This window comes from Bufo bufo, chromosome 5 (assembly GCF_905171765.1).
Source record: "Bufo bufo chromosome 5, aBufBuf1.1, whole genome shotgun sequence".
In the NCBI taxonomy this organism is placed as follows: domain Eukaryota; kingdom Metazoa; phylum Chordata; class Amphibia; order Anura; family Bufonidae; genus Bufo; species Bufo bufo.
The window spans coordinates 210357207-210372474 of NC_053393.1; the positions used below are offsets into that span (position 1 = coordinate 210357207).

At 44.8% G+C, this 15268-nt stretch overlaps 1 protein-coding gene across 1 annotated transcript in view; it reads left to right on the forward strand.

Annotated features, from left to right (window-relative positions):
• Window positions 1-15268, forward strand: part of VOPP1 (VOPP1 WW domain binding protein) — a 123446-nt gene that overhangs the window by 95912 nt on the left and 12266 nt on the right. The window contains exons 3-4 of the mRNA XM_040433139.1: window positions 9500-9577; window positions 13019-13155. Coding sequence (XP_040289073.1) covers window positions 9500-9577; window positions 13019-13155 — 215 coding nt within the window. The remainder of the gene's footprint in view (window positions 1-9499; window positions 9578-13018; window positions 13156-15268) is intronic.

A 15268-nucleotide genomic window follows, 5' to 3' on the forward strand; every position in this document is an offset into this window, starting at 1 on the left:
AATATTGGTATGTCTTCTGTGTTTTGTACCCACTCCTGCTTTTGGCTACCAAATCATAAGCCAATTCTGATGGGACCATACAGGCCTTACAGCTGCTACACAGACAGCATCCGTTATGTGTCTAAATTTTCCTTCCTTCTGACAGATCAGAAGGAGGGTCAAAAAAATGATTATGTCAACCAGGACAAAAAGGCAAAATAGTGGCCCAGTCATGGAGTTGGGAGGGTGGGAACAGCATGAGAAGTCCACAGAGTGGCCCAATGACATAGTGTGGAGGTGGCAGCAGCATCAGGAGACCACAGAGTGGCAAGGTGACATAGTGTGGAGGTGGCAGCAGCATCAGGAGACCACAGAGTGGCAAGGTGACATGGTGTGGACGTGGCAGCAGCAGCAGCATGAGGAGGCCACAGAGTGGCACAATGAAAGAGTGTGGAGGTGGTATTAGCAGCATGAGAAGGCTACAGAGTGGCAAGGTGACATAGTGTGGGGGTAGCAGCAGCATCAGAAGACCACAGAGTGGCACAATGACAGAGTGTGGAGGTGGCAGCAGCAACAGTATGAGGAGGCCACAAATTGGCAAGGTGACATAGTGTTGAGTTAGCAGCAGCATCAGGAGACCACAGAGTGGCCCAATGACATAGTGTGGAGGGGGCAGCAGCATCAGAAAACCAAAGAGTGGCAATGTGACATAGTGTGGAGGTGGCAGCAGCATCAAGAGACCACAGAGTGGCACGATGACAGAGTGTGGAGGTGGCAGCAGCATCAGGAGACCACAGAGTGGCACACCGACAGAGTGTGGAGGTGGCAGCAGCATTAGGAGACCACAGAGTGGCACACCGGCAGAGTGTGGAGGTGGCAGCAGCATCAGGACACCACAGAGTGGCAAGGTGACATAGTGTGGAGGTAGCAGCAGCATCAGGAGACCACAGAGTGGCACAATGATAGAGTGTGGAGGTGACAGCAGCAGCATGAGGAGGCCACAGAGTGGCAATGTGACATAGTGTGGAGGTAGCAGCAGCATCAGGAGACCACAGAGTGGCAAGGTGACAGAGTGGGAAGGTGGGTGGCACTAACAGTACCCACTGACAATGGTGGGTGTAAGAAGGAGGACTTGGCATCAGATGTGTGGCATCAGGCGGGTGGCAGCTAGTGTTGACCACGAATATTCAAATTGCGAATTTTTATCGGGAATATAGGTACTTCGAAAATTCACTAATATTTAGAATATAGTGATATATATTCGTAATTTCAAATATTCGAGAATCTTTTATTGCGAATTTTCGTAATGCAAATTTTTATCGCAAATTTTTCAATTGCCGAGTAAAAACATGATTCCTCCCAATGACTGATTGGCCCACAAGCAAGAAGCATGGAGGAATCATGAGTTTAAATGGGAAAAAGGATGAATATTCTAAAAAACGAATATATAGCACTATATCGAATATATTTGTTTTTTCAAATATTCGTAATATTCTAAAATAAATATATATAGCAATATAGCGAATGTTCGAAAAAACAAAAAACAAATATAGAGCAATTTAGCTAATATAGAGCTATAATCTTCTTTGTCTAATAGTTGTAATTTTTTTCTCATCTGAACTACAGATTGGAAAAAAATTTCAACTATTGAAAAAAAAGATTATAGCACTATTAGCTAAATTGCTCTATATCCGTTTTTTTCCGAAAATTCGCTATATTGCTATATATTCTTGTTTTAGAATATTACAAATATTCTAAAAAACTAATATATTTGTTTTTTCGAATATTCGTAATATTCTAAAACAAGAATATATAGCAATATAGCGAATATTCAAAAAAAATGAATATAGAGCAATTTAGCTAATACAGTGCTATAATCTTCTTTGTCTAATAGTTGTAATTTTTTTCTCATCTGAAGTTCAGATTGGAAAAAAATTTCAACTATTGAAAAAAAAGATTATAGCACTATATTAGCTAAATTGCTCTATATTAGTTTTTGTTTCGAATATTTGCTATATTGCTATATATTCTTGTTTTAGAATATTACGAATATTCGAAAAACGAATATATTCGATATAGTGCTATGACTCATTGGCCCACAAGCAAGAAACAGGGAGGAATCATGTTTTTGCTCGGCAATTGAAAAATTTGCGATAAAAAATTAGCATTACGAAAATTCGCGATCATTACCTTGTCGATTTTTCGGGGCTTAGGGGGTGGGGCTGACTGATTCACGCGCATAACAAAACACAAGGTGCATATTAAAATATATAACACTATATAACGACTATATAAACTGACTATGGTCTCTACTGCACTGGTCTCTGCTGCACTGTACCGTATTTTTCGCCCTATAAGATGCACCTAGGTTTTAGAGGAGAACAATAAGAAAAAAATATTTTTCATTACACCTTAGGTCAGACCAGCAATCAGACCCCCAATGTTAATCAGACCTCAGATCAGACCCCCAATGGCTCAGATCAACCCCCAAACCTTTAGCCATCTATCAGCCCCCCATGTCAGCCATAAGCCCCCCATGTCAGCCATAAGCCCCCATGTCAGCCATAAGCCCCCCAATGTCAGCCATAAGCCCCCCATGTCAGCCATAAGCCCCCATGTCAGCCCCCCATGTCAGCCATATGTCAGCCTCCCATGTCAGCCATATGTCAGCCCCTCATGTCAGCCATATGTCAGCCCCTCATGTCAGTCCCTCATGTCAGCCATATGTCAGCCCCTCATGTCAGCCATATGTCCCCCAGGTCAGCCATAAGCCCCCAGTGCAAATAAAAAAAAACACGTACCTCTCCTGCTCCTGGTCACCATCGCGATCCTCTTCATTCTACTGTCGGCTGGCAGTGTATAGCGGCGCACAGTGTGAGGTCACAGAGCGACCTCACACTGTGCGCAGCCCTGCACAGCCGATAGCCAAGCCGTGGATCAGGAAGCAGTGAGTACAGATCCTTCACCGCTTCCTGGTCCTTCTGTACTAATGAAGTGCTTCCATAATGGAAGCGCTTTATTAGTACAGAGTTAAAGACTGCCATGATCGCTGTGGCCCAGCAAACCATCTTCCAGGACCCGGTGCTGGGCCGCGGCCCGGCGGTTGGGGACAGCTGGTCCAGCGGATCTTCAATGACGGCCACAGGTGCACTCCAAGTATGCCACCATCTGCTGGTTCAGGTTGTGCTCTATGTCTCGCTGCTGGTAAGTAGTTTCTTCACTATGCGGGTGAAGAAAGCTACTTATCAGCGACTCTAGACTCCGGCTGCTGCTGATGGAGCTGGTACTGCTCCTGACCCTCCCAGCAGCCATGGCAGTGAAACGTGAGCGCAGAGGGCCCCCCGGTCAGACCTGCGAGAGAATGGACGATGGCGCAAATAGGCAGCGGCCAACTGACTACATAGGATGTCTCTATAATAGTTCAGTTTGTCCTCCCTCTCAGGGGGTGTAAAAAAGGCCCCGGTAGCGAGGGTCTAACATAGTGGAGACCCAGTAGTCATCCCTCTGCCGAATGGTGACAATTCGGCTGTCACTACACAAGCAAGAGAGCATGCATCGTGCAAATTTGCGCAAGTGACTCGATCCTGCCTCCATCTCCACTGCATACTGCCATGGTGTGTCTGGGTCATCTGCCTCGTCTTCCTCATCTCCATCCTGCTCCTCCAGCTGCTCCTCCTCTCCTGTCATCTGTATAGAAAAACAACCCATTTCGCTACACATTGCTTGTGCTCCAATGTCCTCCTCCTCCAGTTCAGCCCACAGGGCTCATGTGGCCGTGAGATATAGGCACCACGTCTCCAGGCCCTGACCAGCCAGATATACCAGCATATTTTCCAGGATATGAATCAGTGGAATGATGGTGTTCATCCCAAAGTCCTGGCGACTGACAAATAAAGTGGCCTCCTCAAAGGGCACGAGCAAATGGCAGGTGTCATGCATGAGCTGCCCCTGGCTAACATCGAAGTTACAAAGGGGAATACCTCTGTCTGCCTGTATCATCAAGAAATCGTTTATGGCCCTTCTCTGTTCGTACAGTCGGTCCAACATATGAAGGGTGGAATTCCAACGGGTAGAAACGTCGCATATCAGACTATGTTGGGGGACGCCGTTCTGCCGCTGTAGCTCAAGGAGGGTGTGCTTTGTGGTGTACGAGTGGCTGAAGTGCATGCAAAGTTTCCTGGCAATTTTTAGGATGTCTTGCAGATGGGTGGAAGACTTCAGAAAATGCTTGACAACCAGATTGAACACATGCGCCATGCAGGGCGCATGGCTCAGCCCTCCATGACGGAACGCCGACATCTTGTTCTTCCCATTGTCAGTCACCATGGTTCCGATTTTGAGTTGTCACAGAGAAAGCCAGGATTCGATTTCTTGATGAAGGACGCAGAGCATTTCCTCCCATGTGTGACTCCGTTCGCCCAGGCAAACTAGGTGCAGAACAGCGTGACACCTCCGTGCCCTGCACATGTGGTATGCTGGTAGGGCCCTGTGAATTGTCCTTGCAGTGGAGGCTGTGGACAAGTTGGAGGATGAGAGGACATTATCGCAGGACCAACGGCATGAGAACGTGAAGGCGGAAGCGGTGTCCCCTGGCCAAATTGCTGGTGTGGCTGTGCAGGTACCACATTCACCCAGTGGGCCGTAAAGGACATGTATTGTCCCTGACCGTAGTTACAGCTCCACAGTCGGCGCTGCCGTGCCCTTTGGCAGACACCAACAGGCTCAAGGACTGGCCCACCTTCTGTTCTACATGTGTGTGCAGGGCTGGTACTGCCTTTTTGGCAAAGAAATGACGGCTTAGGACTCTCCACCTCGGCTCGGCACAAGCCATCAGTTCTATGAAAGGTGCAGAGTCCACCACTTGGAAAGGGAGGGACCGCAGAACCAGCAACTTGGCCAGGAGCACGTTCAGCTTCTGCGCCGTTGGATGAGTGCACGCATACTGTTGTTTCTTGGCAATCGCTTCGGTGATCGATTGCTGATGGAATGACTGACTAGGAGGAGGAGGAGCAGGAGCATCAGAACCAGCAGAACCAGCAGATGATGGAAAGAACAGACAACTTCCTTCAGCTGAGGTGGTGGAGCCTTGACTGCCTGAAATCGGGTGCGTGCCACTGGGTGATGCAGTGGTTGCTGCAGCAGGCTGGACCATCACATTGGAGCCACGGTTCTCTCAGGCCACTTTATGGTGATGCTGCATATGTTGACGCAGGACCGTGACCGTGACCTTCTGCCCACAGATTCGACAAATGGCCATGTTCACCTCCCCGGACAGCTTAACAAAAAACTGCCACACCGCCGAGTAAGTGATTTTACCCCCATACTCCGCACTGACTGACTGCTACTGCCACTGCCGCCGTGAACCCCTGCACCACTACTTTCCAGGTCGGCAGGCTCCTGCGAAGCAGGTGGTCTACTCCGGGCATGTTTGGCTGCCGAGCTCCCACTGCTGCCACCCTGCTGACTCCCTGCCACGCTACCGACTTGCTGGCTCCACCGCTGCCTCACGCGCAAGCTGCCACCCTCTTCTCCCAATGATGATAAAGCCCCTTCGTCAGCCGACTCCCAATTGCGATTGGCTACATTATCATCAAGTACTGCCTGCATGTCACTGATGTCCTCCTCAACAGTCTCTGAGCCAGGAGCCTGACCACTCGCAACACCAGCTCCCACGCCACTCTCCTCATCACTACTTGCCTGCCTACCGGAGGAAGCGGTGGATGTCTCCTCTGGATCTTGGCTGGGCAGTAGCTGCTGACTGTCCTCTAGTAGCTCGTCCTCGCTGTATAGTGAAGCTGAGCCCACAGCATATAGTACTTCTCTGGCTGATGGAACAGAAAAGGACAGAGGCAGGTTGAGGACAGGTGAGAGCACAGGTTCTGCTCCTGAGCCATGCCAACTAAGAGTTGTGTGTGACGAAACCACCGACTCTTGGCTGGGGGTGTCTGATGTCACTTGCGACGAAGTCGAAGATCGAGTCAACCATTCAAGAACCGCTGGGTTGCTGGTCAAGACACGACCGCTAGCTGACACTGGGAGCTCAGGCCTCTCGAAGTGACCCCTGCTGCCACGCCCCCTACTCTGCTGTGTCCTGTGCCTGCGCCAGAAACATTTAGGCCTGTGCCTGCCATACCGTTAGATCAAATAAGTAAATAAAAAGGAAATTAATACACGCCAAAAAGGGCTTTCATTTTCTCATTTCACCACACAACAGCTAATAAGCCCTTTTTCATTTCCCCCCACTATACACGCCAAAAAAAGGCTTTAGAACATAGAACTGGGCCGTGAATGGCAAATAATGTTTTGTTGCCACTAATACATGCGAAAAAGGGCTGTAATTTTCTCACTTCAACATACAACGGCTAATAAGCCCTTCCCCCCCCCCCCCACTAATACACGACAAAAAGGCTTTAGAAACATATATAACTGCACCGTACAAGGGCTAATAAGACCCCAATAACAAGAAAGGTTTGCTGGAATTACAGAGCTGTATAATGGAAATTTGGATCCGCAGTCAGTGCAGCAAGGTGTAAGATTTTTCCTATTACCCCGGCTGTACACTCCCCTATTGAACCCTGTTCTGCTTCAATACTGTGGAATAATTCCTCCCTATCCTTTCCCTGCACTTCTAAGGCCTCTTTCACACTTGCGTTGTTGGGATCCGGCAGCACTTCCGTTGCCCGGAGGTGCCCGCCGGATCCGGAAAAACGCAAGTGTACTGAAAGCAATTGAAGACGGAACCGTCTTCCAAATGCTTTCAGTGTTACTATGGCACCAGGACGCTATTAAAGTCCTGGTTTGCCATAGTAGGAGCGGGAGCGGGGGGAGCGGTATACTTACAGTCCGTGCGGCTCCCGGGGCGCTCCAGAAAGACGTCAGAGCGCCCCATGCGCATGGATGACGTGATCCATGCGATCACATGATCCATGCGCTTGGGGCGCCCTGACGTCACTCTGGAGCGCCCGGGGAGCCGCACGGACGGTAAGTACTCTGCTCCCCCGCTCCCCGCTACACTTACCATGGCTGCCAGGACTTTAGCGTCCCGGCAGCCATGGTAACCAATCAGAAAAAGCTAAATGTCGGCTCCGGCAATGCGCCGAAACGACGTTTAGCTTAAGGCCGGATCCGGATCAATGCCTTCCAATGGGCATTAATTCCGGATCCGGCCTTGCGGCAAGTGTTCCGGATTTTGGCGGAGCAAAAAGCGCAGCATGCTGCGGTTATTCTCGGCCAAAAAACGTTTCCGTTCCGGAACTGAAGACATCCTGATGCATCCTGAACGGATTTCTCTCCATTCAGAATGCATTAGGATAATCCTGATCAGGATTCTTCCGGCATAGAGCCCCGACGGCGGAACTCTATGCCGGAAGACAATAACGCAGGTGTGAAAGAGCCCTAATGCTCATTCTCTGAACTTCTATTAAACAAAATAAAGTATACAGGGAGTGCAGAATTATTAGGCAAGTTGTATTTTTGAGGATTAATTTTATTATTGAACAACAACCATGTTCTCAATGAACCCAAAAAACTGATTAATATCAAAGCTGAATATTTTTGGAAGTAGTTTTGAGTTTGTTTTTAGTTTTAGCTATTTTAGGGGCATATCTGTGTGTGCAGGTGACTATTACTGTGCATAATTATTAGGCAACTTAACAAAAAACAAATATATACCCATTTCAATTATTTATTTTTACCAGTGAAACCAATATAACATCTCAACATTCACAAATATACATTTCTGACATTCAAAAACAAAACAAAACAAATCAGTGACCAATATAGCCACCTTCTTTTGCAAGGACACTCAAAAGCCTGCCATCCATGGATTCTGTCAGTGTTTTGATCTGTTCACCATCAACATTGCGTGCAGCAGCAACCACAGCCTCCCAGACACTGTTCAGAGAGGTGTACTGTTTTCCCTCCTTGTAAATCTCACATTTGATGATGGACCACAGGTTCTCAATGAGGTTCAGATCAGGTGAACAAGGAGGCCATGTCATTAGATTTTCTTCTTTTATACCCTTTCTTGCCAGCCACGCTGTGGAGTACTTGGACGCGTGTGATGGGCATTGTCCTGCATGAAAATCATGTTTTTCTTGAAGGATGCAGACTTCTTCCTGTACCACTGCTTGAAGAAGGTGTCTTCCAGAAACTGGCAGTAGGACTGGGAGTTGAGCTTGACTCCATCCTCAACCCGAAAAGGCCCCACAAGCTCATCTTTGATGATACCAGCCCAAACCAGTACTCCACCTCCACCTTGCTGGCGTCTGAGTCGGACTGGAGCTCTCTGCCCTTTACCAATCCAGCCACGGGCCCATCCATCTGGCCCATCAAGACTCACTCTCATTTCATCAGTCCATAAAACCTTAGAAAAATCAGTCTTGACGTTTCAGCTTGTGTGTCTTGTTCAGTGGTTTTCGTCTTTCAGCCTTTCTTACCTTGGCCATGTCTCTGAGTATTGCACACCTTGTGCTTTTGGGCACTCCAGTGATGTTGCAGCTCTGAAATATGGCCAAACTGGTGGCAAGTGGCATCTTGGCAGCTGCACGCTTGACTTTTCTAAGTTCATGGGCAGTTATTTTGCGCCTTGGTTTTTCCACACGCTTCTTGCGACCCTGTTGACTATTTTGAATGAAACGCTTGATTGTTCGATGATCACGCTTTAGAAGCTTTGCAATTTTAAGAGTGCTGCTTCCCTCTGCAAGATATCTCACTATTTTTGACTTTTCTGAGCCTGTCAAGTCCTTCTTTTGACCCATTTTGCCAAAGGAAAGGAAGTTGCCTAATAATTATGCACACCTGATATAGGGTGTTGATGTCATTAGACCACACCCCTTCTCATTACAGAGATGCACATCACCTAATATGCTTAATTGGTAGTAGGCTTTCGAGCCTATACAGCTTGGAGTAAGACAACATGCATAAAGAGGATGATGTGGTCAAAATACTCATTTGCCTAATAATTCTGCACACAGTGTAAGTATTCAAGTCTTTCCTAGCACTGTCCCTAGCGCCTGCTAACGTCTCTCCCGAAGCATGAGGAAATTCGGTGCGAATCAAATAATTCCTAAAATTCGGATCGAATTCCACTTCGTCAGCTTCGATTCGCTCATCTCTAGTCTTGGGCATGTGTCATTTTAGCATGGCAAATTTTGGGTAAGATTCTTGAATAAATTGGAAAATGTAAGTATGGCATGGACAGTGGATACATTATTGTTCTATGCAAAATTAGCATATGATTAATGAAATTTTCCAGGATATAACCTATGCAGGGGCGGACTGACAACTCCTGGGGCCCCCAGGCAATAGGAGATTATGGGGCCTCTGTGTCCCCGCCCACCCTCAAGCCACACCCATATATCGCATCGCCCACATCACCTATATCAATGGTCTACCTGGTCCAAGATGCCAATTCTTTTTCTTTTAGTTTAATATAATTTATTATATTCTTGTTTCTCTTTTAAAAACTGTAATATAATAACTATATTGCTGATAATAAATTATATATTGTTATTTGTAGATGTCGAGCATATGAGGACTGCTGTGGATCAAGATGCTGTGTACGGGCACTCTCTATCCAGCGGTTATGGTATTTCTGGTAGGTTACATTATGCCTTGAAGCTGCACTGAAGGACACTGATCAATACGCATGTTAAGCTATAGGCTGATAATGCTCATGCAGATAATATGTATGCATATTAATGTATATGTCTATGCAGACTTTATGGGGTTGTCTACTGAGTTCTGATTACAGAGTGTCCTGCTATTGGAATCCCCGATGAAAACATGGCAGCAAGTATTCAATTTCCCTACAGCACCACACAGATAAGATGCTCGTTGTGACAGCTCTTCACTCTGATAAATAGATCAGTGCTTCAAATGGCCAGCTTCCCTCCCTCAGATGTGCCCGGCCCTCAAAAGCAAAAACTAAAATAAAATAAAAACGCTAGATGTATCCATTCTCCACCATTAGATTATGGTCCAAAATTGGTTAGAATACTTTTGTGGTCAGCACCTGCATTTCTCTTACAGAAAACCCAAGGAGAACTGATCTCTGTTCTCCGTCATACAAACAATGTTGGGTGGTCTCAGGGGAGGGTTCCAATTATGTGCTTTGATAGTGTAGAAAAAAAAAAAAAGTTTAAAGAAAAAATTCTGCAATATTAGTATCACTTATTCTGTAACATCTTCATAATTTTCTTATCACTTTTAAGGAGCATTAAAGACATGAAGTGCACCTAAATAATTTTCACCCAAGAAGTATAACAATAAAGTCATAAAAATGGAAGCAGACAAAATGTCCGGGCATCATCACACATTAAGTAGTGCATTATTATCGGTCCAATTATGGATAAAGTAATGGTGAGACAGAGTAATTAGCAGTGATCTCCAACACCACAAGTTTAAAGGGGGGTTCTCTAGGACATTGATGGCATATCGTGTCAGATGGGTGTGGTTTCATGTCTGGGCACCTGCTGCTATCTCCAGAATGAACCTCCAAAGTGAGCTGCACATACACGGCCACTCTTCGTTCACCACTATGGGAGTTCTGAAAACAGATGACAGTCCCATAGCAGTGAATGGAGAGATGGCCATGCTTGCATGGTGCACTCTCCTCTCAGTGCTATGGGACTTCTGAAAATAGCCAAGAGCACTCATTCGGCTCTTTTCAAAACTCCCATAGCAATGAGTGAAGAGCACACTGTGCATGTGCAGTGTGCTTTATTTCACTTCATGGGCCCCATTCTCTGGATAGGAGCAGGTCCCAGAGGTGAGACCCACACCATGTCTGATATCCTAGCGATATGCCATCTGAGATGGGCAAACTCCTTTAAAGTTAGAATACAGAAAAAAGGTAGACTAGAGGGGCCCAGCTTACTTGCCAAGGTTAATTCAAGTGTTTCCCATCAATCCTGAGATCCCACATGGGTAGTCATGCCATTTATGTAAATCTATACAAGAAGAACGATATGTAAAGAGGTATACACAACAAGCAACTAACTATATAGAAGGTAAAAATGGAAACTCTGAGGGACATGACAATGCTACAGAATTATTGCTTGAAAATTAAAGGGCTTGTCTCATCTCAGACAATGGGGGAATATTGCTAGGATATGCCTCCATTGTCTTATAGGTGGGGGTCCCACCTCTGGGACCCGAACCTATATCGGGAACAGAGCCCCGCAAGGTGGTGGCTAGAGGGCTCCGGTCCAGCCACCACCAAACGCTCTCCCCATAGAAGTGAATGGGAGCACACCGCGCATGACTGGCCACCGTTACCATTAACATCTATGGGTCCGACGGAAATTTTCGGTGGCCCCATAGAAAATGAATGGAAGGTGGCTGCGCACTCGCAGTGCGCTCTCCACCACTTTCGCCGCTCCGTTCTCGATATAGGTGCGGGTCCCACACCTATAAGACAATGGGGGCATATCCATATCCTCTGATAAGACAACCCCTTAAAGCCGTTAATGACCACTGATGAATAAAAAAATTATTCTTATACTTTCTCTTAATCAGTCAAAAAATGTCTTCTGTTTTCCGATACATTTTTTGTATACACTCCCCTAAAGAATTATTAGGAACACCTGTTCTATTTCTCATTAATGCAATTATCTAGTCAACCAATCACATGGCAGTTGCTTCAATGCATTTAGGGGTGTGGTCCTGGTCAAGACAATCTCCTGAACTCCAAACTGAATGTCAGAATGAGAAAGAAAGGTGATTTAAACAATTTTGAGCGTGGCATGGTTGTTGGTGACAGACGGGCCGGTCTGAGTATTTCACAATCTGCTCAGTTACTGGGATTTTCACGCACAACCATTTCTAGGGTTTACAAAGAATGGTGTGAAAAGGGAAAAACATCCAGTATGCGGCAGTCCTGTGGGCAAAAATGCCTTGAGGATGCTAGAGGTCAGAGGAGAATGGGCCGACTGATTCAAGCTGATAGAAGAGCAACGTTGACTGAAATAACCACTCGTTACAACCGAGGTATGCAGCAAAGCATTTGTGAAGTCACAACACGCACAACCTTGAGGCGGATGGGCTACAACAGCAGAAGACCCCACCGGGTCATCTCCACTACAAATAGGAAAAAGAGGCTACAATTTGCGCAAGCTCACCAAAATTGGACTGTTAAAGACTGGAAAAATGTTGCCTGGTCTGATGAGTCTCGATTTCTGTTGAGACATTCAAATGGTAGAGTCCGAATTTGGCGTAAACAGAATGAGAACATCTATCCATCATGCCTTGTTACCACTGTGCAGGCTGGTGGTGGTGGTGTAATGGTGTGGGGGATGTTTTCTGGGCACACTTTAGGCCCCTTAGTGCCAATTGGGCATCGTTTAAATGCCACGGGCTACCTGAGCATTGTTTCTGACCATGTCCATCCCTTCATGACCACCATGTACCCATCCTCTGATGGCTACTTCCAGCAGGATAATGCACCATGTCACAAAGCTCGAATCATTTCAAATAGGTTTCTTGAACATGACAATGAGTTCACTGTACTAAAATGGCCCCCCACAGTCACCAGATCTCAACCCAATAGAGCATCTTTGGGATGTGGTGGAACGGGAGCTTCGTGCCCTGGATGTGCATCCCTCAAATCTCCATCAATTGCAAGATGCTATCCTATCAATATGGGCCAACATTTCTAAAGAATGCTATCAGCAGCTTGTTGAATCAATGCCACGTAGAATTAAGGCAGTTCTGAAGGCAAAAGGGGGTCCAACACCGTATTAGTATGGTGTTCCTAATAATTCTTTAGGTGAGTGTATATAGAAACTGACTATTGTTCATAGGACTATTCAAGCCCTAAAATTACTAATTGTTGTGCCTGTTCTAGTCCTATATGGTAAAATTGCATTTCATTGTGACCATTATACTTTTCAAGCATTCAAAATCTAATGCAGGACCATGGGGTGGGTCACCTATATCTGCAACCGATTGTAGTAAGTTGGGGAGTAGAAAAAGATCAGGAAAACATCTAAGGTCATGGTTCTATGACAAAATAACATATTCTGATCTTATTCTCTAGGTTTCTACTGATGATGGGAGTTCTGTTTTGTTGCGGAGCAGGATTTTTCATTAGACGGCGAATGTATCCACCATTGCTTGTAGAAGAACCAACATTTAATGTATCATATACAAGGCAAACACCTGGGCCTCCACCAGGTCTGTCCAAGTCTGAGAAACACTTTACATATATCTTTATGAGTCATTGTAAGAAAAGTCTACACATTGGGGCATATGTATCACTGGAATTACACCAGTTTTCTGCAGTAATAGTTGAAAAGATTTACTAAAGTTCTCTGTCACTTTCACCACCATAAAAGTGACAGTGAAATACGTCAGGTGTACATCAGGGTACATCGGTGTGCACTACACTCTCTTTTTATTCTGGCCAGTATTAGATAGTGTGTACCAATGTTTCAAGCAAAGTCAGTCATATGACAACACAGCACTTAAATACTAGCATGTTAAAAGCTGAACATCAATAATAAAAATGGATTAAATATTAATAATGAGTGTTGACGCATTACCATTGCTTGAACAGGATGGTAGTATGTTGAATACTTTGGAGGTACTTGTACAATAAAATGGGCTCTTGAATGGGTTCTCAAGAGTCTAGTGCAGGGTTTCTCAACTTCGGTCCTTGGGACCCACCTACTGGTCAGGATTTGAGAATATCCCACAAAATGAATACCTGTGGTAAGTTCTGATGCATGGACACTAATTATATCACCTGCTCAATACTAAGGAAATCCTGAAAACATGACTGGTAGGTGGGTCCCGAGGATCGGAGTTGAGAAACCCTGGTCTAGTGAATAAAGTTTAATAGGCAGCAATCATGAAGATTAAAAATGAACGATAAATGATCATATTTTGTGTTTCAAATCTGCAGTTTCTTCTCATTAGGTTGATCTTGAGTGTAACACCCACCAGTCACTGAAACAAAGGGGTAGTAGTGCTCAGCAAAGCACTACACCCTTTCAGGTGCGGCGAGCTTTACTCATCTCCATTCAGAGCTTCCATCGCTTCATGTTAGCGATGGGTGGGGGCTTAGCACCCATATGTCTAAACTTCTGGCATGTCTTTATGACATGTCAAAAGTTTTATAAAGCAATAGGTACTCTTTAGGGCAACATAAAGAATGTGGTTGTCTGTTGTCCGTTAATGTAGAGGATACTGTACTGTAACCTATAGGTCTGTTCACTCCCTGCTGCTGCTGTGCACTGCTGTACTGGCACACAATCATCAACATGGCCAAATATCAATTCATATGGATTTCTTCTATATTTGCATATTTTTTTGCAAAAGTAGAAAAAAGGAAAGATGTTGTCGCACAATGTCCCCCTAAACTGAATACCTGGTTGTACCACTTTGAGCAGCCACAACTGCAATTAATAAGCTCTTCAGATAGCTGAAGGTCACTTTTTCTCATTACTGTGGAGGAATTATGTTGCCCCTCTTCTTTGCAGAATGGCCTTAACTTAATGGTGACAAACATTTTTTAGTTTTTACCTCTCGGTCTTCCCAGAGCCATAACTTTTTTACTTTTCTATTTACATAGCCACCTTATGATGGCTTGGTTGTTGAGTGACAGGTTGTACTTTCTAAGGGCACTTTTTATTATTCAATAAAATGTTTTGGGAAGCTAGAAAAAAACATTGTCAACCCCTTAAGGACAGAGGGATTTACCGTATTTGCATTTTTGTTTTTTACTCCTGGCCTTGCCAGAGCCATACCTTTTTTATTTTTCCATTCACATAGCCGTATGAGGGCCTTTTTATACGGGACAAGTTGTGCTTTCTAATAGCACCATTTAATATTGCATACGAAGTAATGGAAAAAAGAGCAATTCCATTATAGTTTGATGGGTTTTGTTTTTAGGGTGTTCCCTATGCAGTATAACTGATGTGTTACCATGTCATTTATATAGTTTTTCTTGTGTTTTAATACTTAAAGAAATAAAAACTTTGAAAAACATTTTTTTTATGTGCATCGCTATATTCTGACCCCCATAACTTTATATTTATGTCTACCGAAGTCGTGTGAGGCTAATTTTTTTTAGAGGTGTGCTGTATTTTTTATTCCAGTTTAGAGTGTCAATTTTGATCACTTTTTATTCAATTTTTGTTGGGAGATAAAGCAAAAAAAAAGGGGAATTGGCCATTTCACTGTGCAGGATAAATACATTTAATATTTTAATATTTCAACATTTTTATATATTTTTTATATTTTTTTAAACTTTTTTCACTTACATTAAGTCCTCTTAGGGTTACCG